This window comes from Choloepus didactylus, chromosome 14 (genome assembly GCF_015220235.1).
Source record: "Choloepus didactylus isolate mChoDid1 chromosome 14, mChoDid1.pri, whole genome shotgun sequence".
Lineage (NCBI taxonomy): Eukaryota > Metazoa > Chordata > Mammalia > Pilosa > Megalonychidae > Choloepus > Choloepus didactylus.
The window spans coordinates 51,851,631-51,870,745 of record NC_051320.1 but is presented as its reverse complement, the minus strand read 5'-3'; the positions used below and the strand labels follow the sequence as shown (position 1 = coordinate 51,870,745).

Sequence of the window (19,115 nt, the reverse complement as noted above, 5' to 3'; positions counted from 1 at the left end):
CACAACACTGTTTTTGGCACAAAAGGCTCAATTAGTATTACCAAAGCTCCAACAGCTAGTTAGTAACAGAACCAGGCTAACGCCAGTTCTCCTAATTGCTTGCCTAGTAATCTTGCCTCCATGTCATAAGGAATGTTTCTTGGGAACAGGTGGGCAAAATTCCCGGATTACTCTGTTGGTTTGACCCCGGCATCCCTAACATTGGCCACCAGCGCGGCGCCTGCGCGAGCGTCGTCTGGCACCGCCCACCCTCGCCTCGCGTCGCTCCGCGATCTAAGGCGCCTGCGCACTGGGCCCAGCGCGTCCTCTAGGACTTACCCGGTAGGCAACGCTTTGCCCTGGGGTCAAAATGGCGGGCCGCCCAGCTGGTAAGTGAGTCCTGCACTGTCTGGCGGTTATTCCGCCACTTGCCCTTATATTCCTCTTCCTTTGCTCACTCTGCATGGCTAGGTTTGTGGTGTAAGGGAGGGTGGAGGCTTTGGCCCAGGCGAAAGGACGTGTTTTCCCCGCCGCGTGGCTGCCCCCAAGCCGGCGTTGCGCAGACGGTTGGTATATGGACCTTCTGTTTGTAAAGGTGCCCGCAATGTCTTCGACAGCCCCGGCCTTCCCTGCTGGTGATCGGCAGTCGTTCCCTTTAGAAGATTGTGGTCCCGGAACTCGCAAAGCGGTCAGGAGATCATTAGTGGATGACTTTTAACCAAAATGCACTAAGTGCTTAACTGTGGAGCCATACATGCGCTCTCATAAGCTCGTGAAATTTTTCTACCAGCGACACCGGGGAGATACTAGGTTCCCTTTCACGCCGAAGACGTAATTGGCAAAGTAATTGACGGATATAGGGTGGAATGAGGGTGGGGACCTTATTCCATCTCCCGCGCTTCTTACCCTGGTAATTAGAGTCAGCAGATCAAGGGTTACCTGGAACAGCAACTTAATCTGTAGATTTGGGGAATTTTTTATTTGTTTCAGAACAAAAACAAGCATATTTACTATGGAGTAAAACGAAGAAATTAAACTTAATATTTGAAACAGCCTGGACGTCACGCCGGGTTTTCTGACGTTTGGTTGGTTGGTTGGTTGGTTGTTTTTTGTTTTGTAGGGTTTCTTTTTTTGGCCGATCTCTGCCTTCTCGTGTTTTAAATTGGACTAGCTTTTTAAAAATACTGCTCTCCTCCTTCCTGCTCCCCAGAAATTATGAAGTTATTAGGAAACAGATTGCCGAAAAAATCCGTTAAGTTAAATGACCTTGAGCTCTTTGGGGGATGGGGTAGGATGAAGAGTCGCTTAAGAATTCATTGTTTCATTAATTTGACAAATACTGAAGTCCAAGGCTCTCTTGGAGAACTGATCTCAATCTTATCACTAGCTAGCTCTTTGATAGGATAATTTCTGCAAAGCTGCTGCTTCTGCAATACAGGCGTGCTGTAAACTGAGCTATACAAGTAAGGCAAATAGAATAGTGCATGACACAGTAAGTGCTCAGTGAATATTATTATTACCACTGGTAAATATGTTTAATTTGGAAGGCAAAGAGCATTCCTAATACCTAATTCATGTAGTAAAGTTATAAAATACTTAAATATTTCAAAGTATTCTGATAATAGCACCATTAATCCATTAACATTTGCTACCTGAATACATTTGGGTTAAACTAAGAAGTAATAGGAAACTTTAGCCTTCTTCAATTTGAATAAATTCTGAATATGTGGGAGAATTTATTCATTCCTTCTCCCATTATATTTAACTGCATTTAACTTACCTCACAAAGAATGCTGTTTTTCAGCTTTGCTTATACTGTGCCCTTTGCCTAATTATAATAATAAAAGCTAACATTTATGAAGTGCTTATAAAGCACTAGTCACTTTTCCAAAGATCTCATTTAATATTTATTCATTTAATCCTTGTAATATATATGTGATTTATAATATACAGTGTTGATATATTAATATATATCTAATACAGGAGTTTTAAATAACATTGAAATCTATAATATAATACTATTATTAACTTATTTATTCCTCTCAAGCAATGTCTATGAGATAGGAATTGGTATTGACCACATTTTGGAGTTGGAAAAACAGATACAAAGAAGTGAGGTAACCAGCTTTAGGAGCCTGGATTTCAAGGCAGACAGTTTGACCGCAGAGTGTGTGCGCCTCTGGTGATATTACTTTCTCCTACCTCCACCACCCTCCTTTGCCTGAGTAACTCCCATCCATTCTTTTAAGACCCAACTCAGACATCACGTTCCTAAGCCTTGCTTAGCCTTAATGCTGCCCCTGCCCTAGGTGTCATTCCCCTCATCTTTGGCTCCCTTAGCACTCTGTGCATTCTCCTTGCATTGTGGGGGTCTTGTTGTATGGCAGGTATTTGTTGCCTCTACTTTTCCACTAGATGGTGACTGGTTGAAAGTGGGACTAGGTGTCTGTGTTTTTGTATCCCCATATCTGGCACACAACTTCAGTACATGTTTGTTGAATGAATATAGTGGTCACTCACTGGTTTTTTTTGTTTGTTTTTGTTTTTTGTAAGAAGCACCACTAACATAAAAGAATAACAAAGTGCATGTTATTGAACTTTTAATTTCTACCTCCTATTAAGGACTTTAAGCTCAAAAGTAATATGAGGTTTTTTTGAAGCTTTATTTAAAAAATAAAGCTTTTTGTTAGGCTAGAGGGGAAACCTGTAAGATTTGTTTCAGATGCTATTGAGGAACTTGAAAGTCATACATTATTTGTAAGTAGTACAAAGTTTATGAATAATTTGTCTTCTACAAGTATGTTTGAAAGTTGTTGACTCTTTGATACTTGTTTTTCTAGAGTGTTATAGATGGCTCTTAATTTACCAAAGCCATGCCATCTGTGATGTGATAAGGAATAGGGGGCTAGGAGGAGTTGGAAGAAAAGGAGAATTTGCTTTCCTTCCTTGGTAAGAGGCTAGACCCGGACAAAATTGTAAAAGAAAGTTTGAACTTGTTCTACCTCCCCTTCTGTACCGAATCCCTCCCATAAATGCTGGGCACTGCCATGTTGCCCTTATCCTTCGCTGAGTTTTAGGGCTCAGCCCTGTTCCCCAAAGAGTTTCAACATTACCTGTTTCTCCTCACACAATTTCAAATATTGATTTCCTTGGTGGTAACTGACTGGTAGGAGAAAAGTGGGCCTCTTTTATTCATCCATAGTAATATTTAAATGACTAATTAATGGTATTGGAATCCTCCCAGAAATACATAAATTTTTAAAGAGAGTGGCCAAGTGAAATAAAGATAATTTGGAATAAAAGAAGAGTGGGGACCATTTAGACCTGCCAGCCTATCCTAAAATCTCATGCTCTTTACATACAATCCCAACTCCCTTGAAAAATTTTCCATTATTTCATATAATCTATTTCTGAAACTATAAATGATCAAGAAATTCTGAGTCCCCTTTCCATTCCCTTCCTCCCTTGAATTCTTATGATAGCAGGGACACCTAAAAGGCTGGGGATTTTGGAGTTTGAGGGACTGGAGTGGCAGTAATTTTATCTGTGGAGCTTTTGTAAGGTAGGTGTTTGAGCTTACCCATTTTGTTTCGTGATCCGCCACCTAATTTTTTTTACCTGCAAATACAAAAGCAGTTTTTCTACAGTATATAGAGTATAGGCTTTTAAAAGGAAACTTTTCTCATGAAGGTGATTGTATAACAATGTAGATTACAAGGGGTGACAGTGTGATTGTGAAAACCTTGTGGATCACACTCCCTTTAGTGTATGGATGGATGAGGAGAAAAATGGGGACAAAAACTAAATGAAAAAATAGGGTGTGGGGGGATGATTTGGGTGTTCTTTATTTTTATTTTTTATTCTTATTCTGATTCTTTCTGGTGTAAGGAAAATGTTCAAAAATACATTCGGGTGATGAATGCACAACTATATAATGGTACTGTGAACAGTTGACTGTACACCATGGATGATTGTATGGTATGTAAATATATCTCAATAAAACTGAATTTTAAAAAAAGGAAACTTTCCTATATTCATATTCTCTAACAAGATAACTGTAGAAGAGTACTGGCTGCTTGCCTATCAGTGTGTTCATATAATATAACTGGATTGTAGCAACTAACAGTGTGACATTATCAGTTGCAGCATCAGGCCGATGGCTGGATGGTATTCGAAAATGGTATTACAATGCTGCAGGGTTCAATAAACTGGGTGAGTATCTATACATCTGTTTTCTTTCTTTTTTTTCTCTCTTTTCTGAGAGTGGTGTTTTTGCAAGACTCATTTTGGTTCCAAAAAAATACGTCCAACTAATTGTTCATGTGTACATCAGAAGATTTTAAAGCCAGGTCACATTTTATTATCATGTTTAATCGAATTCCTTTCCTCTTCATTCTTTTGAGAGGAGAAGGATGGAATGGTTTCAGTGTTTCAGATGGAAATGATTTGCATTCTGGAAATATGGTCCTGGGACATGTTTCTTTATGATACATTCCTCTTCATCTTTCTCCTGAACTTTTAGAACTTTATAATTTGTCATGAACACCATGTTTTGCTATTGAAGCTTGATGGAAGCTTTGTAAATGTTACTGTCCAGTAATGTAGTACATAATGTAGTACAGAAAGGGTACTGTACTACCCTTTTAAGGTTCTTTGATATCTTGATCTCAGATTTAAAGTATGAGAAAATAGAGATGTAGTTTATTGATTTGCATTTTAAAACAAGGTAGATGTTCTAGTTTGCTAATGCTGCCAGAATGCAAAACACCAGAAATGGATTGGCTTTTATAAAAGGAGGGTTATTTGGTTACACAGTTAGAGTCTTAAGGCCATAAAGTGTCCAAGGTAACACATCAGCAATCGGGTACCTTCACTGGAGGATGGCCAATGGCATCTGGAAAACCTCTATTAGCTGGGAAGGCACGTGGCTGGCGTCTGCTCCAGAGTTCTGATTTCAAAATGGCTTTCTCCCAGGCCATTACTCTCTAGGCTGCAGTTCCTCAAAAATGTCAGTCTTAGTTGCACTTGGGGTATTTGTCCTCTCTTAGCTTCTCCAGAGCAAGAGTCTGCTTTCAGTGGCCGTCTTCAAACTGTCTCTCATCTGCAGCTTCTGTGCTGTCTTCCAAGTATCCCTCTTAGCTGTAGCTCCTCTTCAAAACATTACTCACAGCTGCACTTCAAAATGTCACTCACAGCTGCACTGAGTTCCTTCTATTTGTCAGCTCATTTATATGGCTCCACTGATCAAGGCCCACCCTAAATGTGTGGGGCCACACCTCCATGGAAATATCTCATCAGTTATCACCTACAGTTGGGTGGGGTGCATCTCCATGCAAATAACCTAATCCAAATGTTCCAACTTAATCCCCACTAATATGTCTGCCCCACAAGATTGCATCAAAGAATATGGCTTTCTCTGGGGGACATAATACATTCAAACCAACATAGTAGACACTTTAAATATTATAAAAATTTGTGGATTTTAAAGGTGTTCCAGTTTGCTAAAGCTGCCAAAATGCAATATACCAGGGATGGATTGGCTTTTATAAAGGGTATTTATTAGGTTACAAATTTATAGTTCTAAGGCCATAAAAGTATCCAAACTAAGGCATCAACAAGAGGATACCTTCACTGAAGAAAGGCCAATGGCATCTGGTGTACTCTGTCACATGGGAAGGCACATGGCCAGAGTCTGCTGGTCCTTTCCTGAATTTAGCTTCTGGTTTCTGTGGCTTTCTCCAAAACGTCTCTGGGTTTCTGTCTTAGCTTCTCTCAGCACCTGTGGGTCCTCCTTCTTCTCCTGGGGGGCAAACTAGATTTCCTCTCTTAGCTTCTCTCTTAGCTTTTCTGCTTGTTTCTCCCAGGGTATTTCTGTCTAAGCTTCTCTCTTCACTTAGCATCTCTAAACATCTGTCTGTCTGCATCTCCAAGCATCTAGGTCTGTGTTGGCTCTGAGCTCTCTTAAGGACTCCAGTAAACCAATTAAGACCCACCTTGAAAGGGCGAGGTCACATCTCCATGAAAATAATCTAATCAAAAGGTCCCACCCATAGTTGGGTGAGTCACATCTCCATGGAAACAACCTAATCAAAAGATCCTACACACAGTAAGTCTGCCCTCACAAGATGGGATTAAAAGAACGTGGCTTTAATGGAGTACATAACAGATTCAAACCAATACAAAAGGGCTCACACATAGTTTCCACAGTACAGTTCAAGAAATAACACATTATTATGTAAGACATACATTGCTTACTAGAGTTTCCATTGTACCTGGTATTTGAACTCTTGATATATCACCCAAGCTTACAATGTAAATAATAAAGATTTTACTCATTTAAAGAAAAAAATTCCTGATTTTAGAGATGCATGTTGAATCTAACTCTCTTGTTTTCTATCCTAGGCTTAATGAGAGATGATACAATATCTGAGAATGAAGATGTAAAAGAGGCCATAAGAAGGCTTCCTGAGAACGTTTATAATGACAGGGTGTTTCGCATTAAGAGAGCACTGGACCTGAGCATGAAACACCAGATCTTGCCTAAAGAGCAGTGGACAAAATATGAGGAGGTAAAACAGCTTTAATGTATCTGATAATGTTGGCAATTAAGGATTCAGTATTAGTAACATTAGAAACACATTCATTTTTATAGTGCTTTAGAGATCTCCAAATTTTGTCAAATAACTCTCCTTACAATGGCATGGTGAGCTTAACAGAACATGTATTAGCCCCATTTTAGAGATAAACAAATTCAGACTTAGAGGTGAAGTGACTCTTCCATATTCTCAGATATAGAGATTCCGAGTTTTCTTCCTCCAAGGCCATTTTCTTCCTCTGCTTTCTGCTTCCTGATCAGATGGTCATGTGGATTGGTGTGACCAGCCCATTGAGTGTCCTCTAGCTTCCAGGAGAGACTTCTATGAAGCAGACCCTCCACCTTGAACTGCATCAAAACTAGCAGAGCCTGTAGACTATAATTTCTTTTTCTTCCCTGAAAAATTTCCTTTTCATAACTGATCAGAGAAACTTATTACAGTATCTTTGGCAGTTTTAAATTTTAGAAAAGCAGATAATTCTTACTCTGGTTGACAATTTATCTTGTAAAATTGAAAATAAAAATAATTAATTTTGATGGGTTTTGTTTTAGTTGCCTAGGCTGCTCAAAACAGCATGAAATGGGTTGACTTATGCAATGGAGTTTATTCACTTACAGTTAGATTCTGGGAAAATGTCCAAGTCAAAGCAATTCTTTCTTCCCAAAGACTGGCTGCTGGCAAGCCTTGGCTCCTGTGCCACATGGCAAGGCACATGGCGGCATCTGCTGGTCTCTCCTTTCCCTCCTGGGTTCCGTTGATTTCAGCTTCTTGCTTCTGTGACTTTCTCTGTATTCATTCCGTTTATAAAGGACTCCAATAATAGGAGTAAGTCCCATTCTGAATGAGGTGGGTCACACCTTAACTGAAGTAGCCTTATCAAAAGAACCTATTTATGATGGTTTTATACCCACAGGAATGGATTAGATTTAAAAACATATTTTTCTTGGTACATACAGCTTCAAACCACCACAGGTTTTGTTTGTTGTTTAAGACCTATTGGGTGTTTGGGATATATCCATATATGATGGTGGTATATAATACTATTCTTTTATTTGTTCTTTAGGATAAATTCTATCTTGAACCATATCTGAAAGAAGTTATTCGGGAAAGAAAAGAGAGAGAAGAGTGGGCAAAGAAATAATCATGTAATTGAAATGTGGGTGCAGCTGTCCCCAAAGTATTTTTATGGAGTTGGTAAAACCTAAAATGTACAATTTAAGAACTACTTGGGCTACAAATATATTACTTTAAACAAATACCAATTGTAATCATTGTTGGAGTCTTTGAATTTAAACTTTGCAAAAATCTTAACTACTGGTTTCACTTATTTGTTATAACTCTTTCCAAACTTCTAAGCTAACATTTAGTTAGTGTTTAATTCCTTCCTGGGGCTGAGAGAGAACAATTTAATCAGTTCTCACTGGTTGGATAATGTCAGTTTACTAAAGGATATAATGTTATACCAAGTAGAATAGTCACCTTTATATTGCCTTTGTTAGGTTAGCAAGATGCTTGGAAGCCAACTCCATAAGGGCCTAACTTGCAGGTATGAAATGGAGCCAGAAGCAAGTGCCAGTACTTGATTTCAACTGAAATAAATAGAGCAGTCCAGCAGACCGGCTTTCTTACTTCGTGAGTCTTCAGTAGAATGAAAAGAGAAAGGATTCACTTCCCAGTTTGCTAAGATTGGGAACCAACCCCAGTTCGACCCTTTTCAACCACAGGCCTTCCAAATATTTGATTTTGCATCCTACTGAAAAATAAATCATGTACACAGTGCCAGTATGAAGTTGTATAAAACATACATGTGTACTCCTGTGCTAATATGTATATTAGAAAACAAAAGGTAGACATTAGAAAAATAAATAGAAATATAAAGACAATTTATGCTTTGTCCCCATATTTGAGTGACTTGTCTACTCTCAAAACTATTGTTATTTAAAAAAAGCAACTGTTGTTATAAAGTATATTGTTAAGGACTGAAGATGAGTAATAGTTAAAAGTTTTAAGGTTTTAGGTTGGTTACCTTGAATATAAACTAGAACTATTTGATAATATCCTTCCCACTCCTAAATTCTGAAGTGCTTTCTTTGATGTGAGTGAAAAGGATGGACACACACAAAGCAGGGAAGGAATTCTGTGGAACCCACAGTGGTCCACAAGTGTTGAGATCTTACCTTAAGGGACAAAACAGACTAAGAAAAACAAGTTTTAGATTACATTTTAAATTCTTAAAAGAATTAAAAGTATGTATGTGTATTTAGCGGGTGTGTATTTGTGTATGTGTAAAACACCCTCCCCCCCCCCAAGATGTGATATGACATTCCACATTTGTTGTCTTTGAGTTACAACATAATCATAAAGGGGGTCTTTTGAAATTTTTGTGAAAATATTAGAAGACCTCATTAAATTCCTTAAGGGCCTGTCTTCTAGTTTTTACTCAAACTATTTTCTGAAACACCTCTCCTGAAATCATTCTTGAAGATTCTGTTACTTGTCAGATCCAAATCTGTCAGATCCTCATTTGATGACGGTTTTGCTCTTGGTAAAAGCGGTTCTACTTGAGTACATAATATAAATAAGATTTGCCATTTCACTTTGCAGTCAACTTGCATTATATTTTTGGAACCATATCTGAAATCAGAGAATCTGATAAGGATGTTTATAGCTGCTAGTGTTAAGGGATGTTTTAGTGAGGAACTGTTTGCTTGAGGGTCAGTTAGTAAAATCTTTGTGTCATGAGTTGTCTGTACTGAATCTCGTTGTAGATCTTAAGATGATAAATTCTTGAACAACCAAGGACCCCCAATGTTTTAATGCTGGCTAGTAATGCTCCAATTCCCTTTCGCTCTCACCCACTTCAGATGAATTTGAATCTCATAACTGTTGATGGGTGTAATGTTCCAAATTAATTTTAGTAATATGTATTAAGAATCTCAAAATTGTTCTAAATAATTCCAATACCAGCCACCATTTGAGTGATCATTTTGATTCTGTATTTGTCATAACAATGCAGTGACATAGGTATATTACCTCTCCTTTACCGATGATGAAAGTAAAGTTTACAGAATTCAAGCAACTTGTGCAAGATTGTGCATTCACAAAAATAAAATAGTGTACGACTCCAAAATTTAAGCTGGTAACCACAGTGAAAGCTGCTTTATGAAGAAAAGAAATTGTTGCAGCATTGTTTATAAAAGTGAAATATTTGGAGCAGTGTAAGTTTTCAACAATAGGACATGATTAAGCAAGCTATGGTAAGTGAAAAAAAGTACATTTATAAAGATTGCTTTAAAACTTGGAAATTTCTTCTGATGTTAAGTGGGAAAAAAAAAAGATGAAAGTGAGTGGAAAAACAAAACCCACAACTCTTAATCATTAACAACTGAGGGGAAAGAGGAACAAGATGGCAGCATTAGACACTCCAGAGTGCCATTCCACCACAGAATCTTCAAACAACTAGCAAAAACTGGCAGAGCCATCTTAGAACTCGGGAAAATAAAGGATTATAGTAACTGAACAAGTGCCCAATCAAAAAACACAGCTTCCAGAAATGGTAGGCGAATCTCTTAGTGCCCTTGCAATTCCTTCCCCTACCATTTCCCTAGCATGGTGTGGAGCCCACCTGCACTCTCGTTTTGGGTCCCTGACCCTGCTTCAGAGAGAGCTGAGTAACCCCTATACACATATGTGCTACCTGTATGTTGGTGTCAATTTATCCAGTGGCAGAATGAAAGACGGCCAAGAAACACACCTCTGGTTTGTCCTCCCTGCAGGCATAAACAGCTTTTGGACAGCTGAAGCAGTGTAAGAAATAAGACTAAGTGGCCTGGGGCAGAGGATTACCTGGTTTATGTCATATAATAGACCCCTGTGATGGGGAGAAAGTATTTCATAGACGGTAGAGGATGAATTTGAATTCCCATAATCAGGAAGTGTAATCTCAGACCAAGAACCAGACTGAGAAAGGGTGGAGAGGACCTGACACTTCCATTCTTGCCTCAGGCAGAACTTCAGAACTTCTTAGGAGGGCTGAACTGAAGGAAAGCACTAGCCAACGCAAAGTCAATTTGCAAAGACTGAAAGGCTTTTTGTGTGTTGGTTGGTTTTTGTTAGCTTCTACGCTGAAAAAAATATCTGTCCCATCACTAGCTGGATAAACACTTAAGTAACAGCTCAGGGACTACATCCCGGAGTTAACACTTTAAAATATTAAAATGTATGCAACAAAAGATTACAAGACAAACAGGAAGTGTTAGCCCATCCAAAGGAACAAGATGAAATTCCATAACCCATCATTGAAGACCAGACTGCATGTACTGGATTAAGAGTTCAAAAAATGATCCTCAATATGCTTAAAGGGATAAAACACAGAAAAGGAACTAAAAGATACCAGGAAAAACAAGGAATAAATGAGAATCTCAATAAAGAGCTATTTTTAAAAGAAACCAAACAGAACCCACTGGAGTTGAAGACCACAATAAATAAAATGCTGTATTCCCTAAACAGTTTCAACAGCAGATTGGAGCTGCCAGAAGAAAGAATCACTGAACTCAAAGACAAAAAATGAAAGTATTCAGGCTGAGAAGCAGGAAAAAAAATGAAAAAAGTGGACAGGAATTAAGAGAACTGTAGGACAAATTCAAACATACAATATCTGCATTATGGAAGTGCCAGAAAGTGAAAGAGAAATGGACAAAAGGAATATTAAAAGAAATGATGGCAGAAAACTTAGCAAGTTTAACGAAAGACATAAACATGCCCATTCAAGAAGCCCAAATAGCCCCAAACTTTTAAGAGAACCACACCTGGGCACAGCATTCAAACTGTTAAATGTCGAGGACAAGGAAGAGAGTTGGGAAAACTGGAAGAGAAAAGCAGCAAGTCATGTACAAGGGAATCTCAATAAGTAACAATTTTTCATCAAAAAACCTTAGAGGCAAGAAATCAGTGGGATGAAATTTAAAGTGCTGGAAGAAAACAATTGCTAACCAAGAATTTTATATCTGGCAAGAGAGTCTTCCAAAAATGAGAGAGAGATTAAGACATTCCCAGACAAAAGCTGAGTTGTCAGTACTAGCTTGCTAAAGGGCGTTCTTCAGACTGAAGGGAAAGAACACCGGACAGTGCATTGAAGCAATATGAAGAAATGAAGACCTTGTAGTCATCAGGGTAATTATAAATGCCAGTACTATTTTATTTTTGGTATGCAACTCTCTTTTTTTACTTCTTACATGTCCTAAAATGCAAATGCATAAAAAGTAATGATAAATCCATGGTTTTGGAAATACAATGTATAAAGATATATATAAAGTTATATAATTTTTGACAAAAACTGGTGGGGGAGAGAGAGGGTTATAGGAACACTGTATGTGTATGCTATTGAAGTTAAGTTGAAATCAAATCAAACGTGATGGTTAGAGATTTACGATGTTATATATTGGCCCATGGTAACCACAGAGAAAATATGTGAAAAATGTATACAGAAAGAAATGAGAAGGGACTCAGTATGATTCAACACACAAAAATCAAATAAACATTAAAATAGGTATTAATGGAAGAATTGAGGGACAAAAAAAGTTAGACTTGCAAAGACCAACTAGCAAAATAGAGAAGTCCTGTATTAGCAGTAGGTACTTTAAATTTAAATATTATGAGCTCTCCAGTCAAAGGGCAGAAATTGGAAAAATAGATAAAAAAGCATGAGCCAATTATATGCTGTTTACAAGAAACTGAAAGGACACAAGTAGTTGAAAGTGAAAGGATAAAAAAAAAATATGCCATGCAAACAGTAACCAGAAGGGAGCAGGGATTACATACTAATATCAGATAAAATAGACTTTAAGGCAAAATAACTGTTAAAAGGACAGAGAAAGTCACTATAGACCGATAAAGGGGTCATTTCAGTAAGAAGACATAACAATTATGAATATATATGTAATTAATAGTGGAGCCCCAACATACCTGTTGCAAATATTGTCAGATTTGAAGGGAGAAGTGCTCAGTTCTACATTAATAGGAGACTTCAATATACCACTTTCAATAATGGATAGTACATTTAGACAGAAGATCAATAAGGAGTAGAAGACTTGAATGATATGCTAAACCAACTAGACCGAACAGACATATATATGCTAAACCAACTAGACCGAACAGACATATATAGAACACTCCACCCAAAAGCAGAATACACATTCTTCTCTAGTGAATATGGATCATTCTCCGGGATAGACTATGAGTTAGGTCACAAAACAAGTTTCTGTTAATTAAAAAATACTCAAATCATACAAGGTATCTTCTCCAACTAAAATGGAATGAAAGTAGAATTCAATAAAGGTAGAACTGGAAAATTTACAAATACATGGCAATTAAACAACACACTCTTAACCAATGGGTCAAATGAAATCATGGGGGAAATTAGGAAATATCTTGAGGAAAATGAAAACAGTATAGCAAAATTTAGGGGATGTGGCAGAGAGGGTAATTTATAACTAAATGCTTATATTTTTCAAAAGGAGAAAAAAAGATTTCAAATCAAAGATCCAACCTCACGACTGGAGGATCTAGGAAAAGAAACTAAACCCAATGGAAGCAGAAGGAAGAAAATAAAGATGAGAGTGGGGATAAATGAAACAGAATAAAAACAATAGAAGCAATGAACCCAAAAGTTGGTTCTTTGACATTATCAATAAAATTGACAAACCTGTAGCTAGATTGACAAAGAGATAGAGAGGACACAACTAAATTAGAAATGAAAGGGGAGAAAACTAAGATGGTGGCTAGGTGAGGCAGGGTAAAAAAACACCTCCATGAAAAACACTAGATAAAAACCAGAAAGTGACCCAGAATATCGGTTACAGCGATGCGCCAGCTGGACGAGGTCTGCTAGTATCACAGGGGCCATATACTTGGTGAAACCGGGAGTCTGCATTCTGAAATGAGTGAGTAAACTAGCTGGAAGACCCGCAGCCACACGGCGTTCTGGGGAAGCCAGGGGTTGGCGTTTGGAGACTCACTGCCTCTTTTTTTAAAAAAAAAGGGAAAAACCCAGGAGCGGCTGCAGTTGCGGGACTGGGAACCACACAGTAAAGCACAGCAAGAGGGGACTGGGCCGGCCTCTCGGTGTCTGGCCTGGAGGATAGTCCGCTGAAGATACCCTCGTGGCCGGGGGAATGGAGGGGAGAGCCAGAAGGTGAAAGAAACCCCGTGGCTCGCAGCTGGCTCCCTGGAGGGCTGGAAAAGCTCCTGCCCGGGGCTGTGCCCACAGCCTGGAGCCCCGCCAGTTGTCCCGGAGCTGGGAAAGAGGAACTGTGCAAGGAGGGGAGGGGGTTGAAATGCCCCGTTCGGCCATCTTTGCATCAGGCTGAGAGTGCCCCTGCATGGCCCAGCAGCCCGGGGCTTCCCTTGAGGGACAGCACGCACTGGTGATGTAGCACGGCATTTCCTTGGCAGAGCTCCTGGAGGATTGCAGCTGGGGGGGGGGGGACCTGCTCGGAGAACCCAGGGACACTACGCCAAGTCCGGTGGTTTGTGGGACAGCGAGAGAGAGGGTCTGGGGCTGAACTGAAATGGAGGCTTAGACTCTTGCGGCGGCCTTGAATCTCCGGGAACCTGGGGGATTTGAATATTAAAGCTGCCCTTCCTCCCTGGCCACCCAGACACACGCCCCACATTCAGGGTGGACGGCTCCAGCAGCACACCCAAACAGTTCTCCAACTGAACCCCACAAGAATCATTTCCCCACACACCGCAGTAACATGGTTGAGAACTGACTTGAGGGGTATAGGTGACTCACAGACGCCATCTGCTGGTTAGTTAGAGAAAGTGTACGTCACCAAACTGTGTTTCTGAAAAATTAGATTGGTATCTTTTTTTTTTACAACTTGAAAGAACCTATCAAGCAAAGCAAATGCCAAGAGGCCAAAAACAACAGAAAATCTTAATGCATATGATAAAACCAGACGATATGGAGAATCCAACTCCAAACACACAAATCAAGATATGAGAAGAGACTCAGTAGTTGGCAGAATTAATCAAAGAACTATAATTGAGGAATGAAAACATGGCAAATGATTTAAAGGACATCAAGAAGACCGTACCCAAGGATATAAGCAACATAAAGAAGACCCTAGAAGAGCATAAAGAAGACATTGCAAGAGTAAATAAAAAATAGAAGATCTTATGGAAATAAAAGAAACTGTTGGCCAAATTAAAAAGACTCTGGATATTCACAATACAAGATTAGAGGAAGTTGAACAACGTTTCAGTGTCCTTGAGGTCCACAGAACAGAAAATGAAAGAACAAAAGAAAGAATGGAGAAAAAAATCGAAATGGATCTCAGGGATACGATAGATAAAATAAAACGTCCAAACTTAAGACTTCTTGGTGTCCCAGAAGGGGAAGAGAAGGGTGAAGGTCTAGAAACAGTATTCAAAGAAATTATTGGGGAAAACTTCCCCAACCTTCTACACAATATAAATACACAAAGCATAAATGCCCAGCGAACTCCAAATAGAATAAATCCAAATAAACCCACTCTGAGACATATTCTGATCAGACTCAAATACTGAAAAGAAGGAGCAAGTTCTGAAAGCAGCAAGAGAAAAGCAATTCACCACATACAAAGGAAACGATATAAGACTAAGTTGTGACTACCCAGCAGCCACCATGGAGGTGAGAAGGCAGTGGCATGACATATTTAAAATTCTGAGAGAGAAAAATTTCCAACCAAGAATACTTTATCCAGCAAAACTCTCCTTCAAATTTGAGGGAGAGCTTAAATTTTTCACAGACAAACAAATGCTGAGAGAGTTTGCCAATAAAAGACCTGCCCTATTTCAGATTCTAAAGGGAGCCCTACCAACAGAGAAACAAAGAAAGGAGAAAGAGATACAGAGAATTTTAACAGACATATATAGTACCTTACATCCCAAATCACCAGGACACTCATTTTTTTCTAGTGATCATGGATCTTTCTCCAGAAGGGACTATAAGCTGGGACATAAAACAAGCCTCAATAAATTAAAAAAAAAAAAAATTGAATATACTCAAAGCACATTCTCTAACCACAACAGAATACAAATAGAAGTCAATAATTTTTGAATTGTAATTCCACTATTTACTTCCTACATGATATAAAATACACAAACTCTAATGACAAATCAGTGGTTTTGAACTCAACGTAAAATATGTAATTTTAGACAACTATATAAAGGTGGGGGAATGGAGGAGTATAGGAACATAGTTTATGTGTTCTATTGAAGTGAAGGTGGTATCAAAGAAAAACAAGATTGTTATGGATTTAAGAGGTTAATTTCAAGCCCCACAGTAAACACAAAGAAATTATCAGAGAATATAACCATAGAGATGAAAAGTAGAGTATGGGTTAAGAGAAATGGGGGAAGGGGCAATGGGGAGTTACGAAATGAGTGTAGGGTTGCTGTTTGAGGTGAAGGGAAATTTCTAATAAGGGATGGTGGGAAAGAGCATTACAACATTCTAAATGTGATTAATCCCACTAATGGAAGGCTAGGGAGGGGGTGGAATGGGAAGATTTAGGCTGTATATGTTTCCACAATTGAAAAAAAAAAAAAAGAGAGACAGTCTAAATAGATGACAATTGAATGCCAAGGATGAACCTGGATGGTATTGGAGGATGGAGGACAGGTGGCTCAAAGGAACACAGTTGAGACATAGGGAAAAGGAAATATAGAATGTAAGCTTTGTATCATTGTTGAATCTCTTGTACTTCTTAGCTGCGCTTAATGGGATTGCATAAAAGAATGTTCTTATTCATGGGAAGTGTATATGTGAATTATAGTGTTTGTTCAAGGATGTGTGCAGCTTGCTCTCATATGTTCAGAAGACAGAGCAATAGATGATGAATGATAGGGAGGGAAAGAAACAGCGATGTGACAGCATGTTAAAGTTGGTGGATTGGGCTGTCGGGGGAGGGGGTCAGGGTATGATGGAATTCTGTGTATGGGGTTAGTATTGTTTTTGCAACTGTTCCTATAACTTTGAATTTATTTCAAAATAAAAATAATAATACAGGGAAAAAATTGAATATGATGATTGTACAACTAGGTGATGACACTGAGATATTTATTGTATACTTTGGATGAATTATATGGTATGTGAATGTATTTCAATAAAATTTTCAGTTAAAAATAATAATAATAAAAAAGAAATGAAAGAGGGGACATTACTTCTGACCCCACAGAAGTAAAAAGGATTATAAGTGGATACTAGGAATAACTACACCAACAAATTAGACAATCTGGATGAAATAGACAAATTTCTAGAAACACCAACTACCTATACTGACTCAAGAAGAAATAGATGATCTCAATAGACCAGTAACAGAGACTGATTGAGTCAAATACCATAAACCTCCCAACAAAGGAAAGCACAGGGCCAGATGGCAACACCGGTGAATTTTACCAAACATTCCAAAAAAGAATTAACACCAGTCCTGCCCAAACTCTTCTAAAAATTAATTGGTACAGAAATTGTGATGACTGAGTAGTTTTGGTAATGGATAGTGATGGTAATAGTCCAACATCATGAATGTAATTAACACCACTGAATTATGTATTTGAACTTGGTTAAGAAGAGAAATTTTAGGTTGTAATATGTTACTAGAATAAAATTAAGAGGAAAAAAAAACACCGTAGGACTGTATAACAGCAATAGTCAATGTAAACAATGTAAACTGAACTATAGTCAATAGTATATTTCAGTAATTGTAACAAAGGTGCCATACTAATGCAAAATGTTAATAGGGAAAAACTGTATGTCTGAGGGTGATATATGGGAACTTGGCTTTTTTTGCATGATATTTTTTGTAAACCTACAGCTTCTCTAATAAAAAAATAAAATTAAAAAAGAAAGACTGTCAAGAAACACTAAAATGTCAGTAGTGGTTATCTTTTAGTGCACAAAGGTGGTCTTGTTTTCTTTTTCCTTTTCTCTAATACGCATTTTTAAAATATTTGAGCATGAATCACTTTTATAATGAGAAAAGCAATAGCACATGTTTATTTTCTGAGTCCAAAAGTTTTAGATCATAGGGTCCCTTGTGTTGCATGAGCCTTCTGCCCTAGTTGCAGTTGTGGGTGAAATGGGAGCTAACACTAAAACAATTTTCTTAAAACATTTTCAAACTGAATAAGGAAGATTGGACTGAAGAGCAGTGGGTGGGCTGTGCCCTTGTACTTCCCCATTGCTGGTGTGTTCCTTAGCACGATAAGTGAGAAATGCCACGGGATGGATTTTAAGAAAAAAAAGCAGGGTGCTATTTGAGGTGGTTTCAACTTTATAATACTTGGCAAAAAGTTAAGAGGATGGCCTGTCAAGAAACAAATCCTCCTTCCCTTTCTAAAACATTTAAGATGGTCAGGAAATTTCCTTGACTAGGACTCTTGTAACTTTGAGACCACGTTTGCAGTAGTCTGGTCTCCTTTACAGGGAGAGCAAAACTGAGTTGTCTCAAACCAGAGCACTATAAACGGGAGAGGGAAAGGGCTTAAAAAGGGGAATGCAGGGGCACTGACCCCAGAAAGCATATTTATGAAGGCCAACACATTTAAAGTAAGCCTAAAGGCACCACCAGAAGCAAGGGGACAAACAAAACTCACCAAAGTTGAGGTGTAACAGGAAGGGAAACTGAGCTCACTCCACAGAGAAGCCACCTGCTAAAAGTTGAAAGTGTTGCACGATAGGAGGGCAGTTATAATTATCTCCAACCTCTAACTTTGTGAGAGTCCCTTTAAAAGCCGAACTATATGCCAGTTCTATGCCATTTGGTTACCTTATTCTTCTAAACAAAAAAGAAAAAAAGTATGCAAAAATGAAAAAAAGTTCTATGTTGATGATGTCTTTTACTGTTAATCATTGTTATAGTTCTGTTTCCTATGAAGCATAAGACTGAAAACACTATTTGGCCCATCGAGAGAACAGGGGAAGGTGCAGTGATTTTGTTAATCCATCAGTGAAATCCTTTCATTTGAGAGGGACTTCCTGTTAGAAGCTGTGTTCTTGGAAAAAAAATCACTGTAGGAGGTCTGAAACATAGAGGCTCATCATCCCTGTACACATAATAGCAGAGAGGTTCAGAGCAAATTCTGGGTTAGACTGCTCATGTCTGAAGCCATTGACTTACTATGTAATTTTGGGAATATGATTTAACTTCATTTCTAAAATGGGGCTAATAATGGTACCTACTTTAGAGTGCTGTGAAAATTAAATGCCTTCATTTTATTTAAAATACTTAGAACAAACAGTTCCTGGCACACAGGAATGTAAGTGAATAGAAGGTGTATCAATATCACCTACAATAGAAGGTGTATCAATACCATGTAAGTGAATAGAAGGTGAATCAATATTCTGGGAAAACTCTTGAGTACCACTGAGTCTAACAGCTGAGTAGTAGTTGAGGTCCAAGGTTCTCGGCTCCCTCCCTCTACCTGCCCGGCGAGCACTCATTTCTGGTCGAACTTCTCCCCTTGCCTTTCTGGCCTCCTTAAATGAAGTGCCCT

The 19,115-nt window shown here is 38.5% G+C and overlaps 1 protein-coding gene across 1 annotated transcript; it reads left to right on the top strand.

Moving 5' to 3' along the window:
- Window positions 1–279: 279 nt before the first annotated feature.
- LOC119509271 (cytochrome b-c1 complex subunit 7) lies at window positions 280–8,458 on the top strand. Its single transcript, XM_037803205.1, has 4 exons — window positions 280–368; window positions 4,120–4,191; window positions 6,382–6,548; window positions 7,639–8,458. The coding sequence occupies exons 1-4, from the start codon at window positions 350–352 to the stop codon at window positions 7,714–7,716; spliced, it is 336 nt and encodes a 111-aa protein (XP_037659133.1). The 5' UTR covers window positions 280–349; the 3' UTR covers window positions 7,717–8,458.
- Window positions 8,459–19,115: the final 10,657 nt, after the last annotated feature.

Coding starts and splice junctions, on each gene's coding strand:
- LOC119509271 (XM_037803205.1), top strand. Junction 4,192..6,381: donor TGCAGGGTTCAATAAACTGG/GTGAGTATCTAT, acceptor TTTCTATCCTAG/GCTTAATGAGAGATGATACA. Junction 6,549..7,638: donor AGTGGACAAAATATGAGGAG/GTAAAACAGCTT, acceptor TTTGTTCTTTAG/GATAAATTCTATCTTGAACC.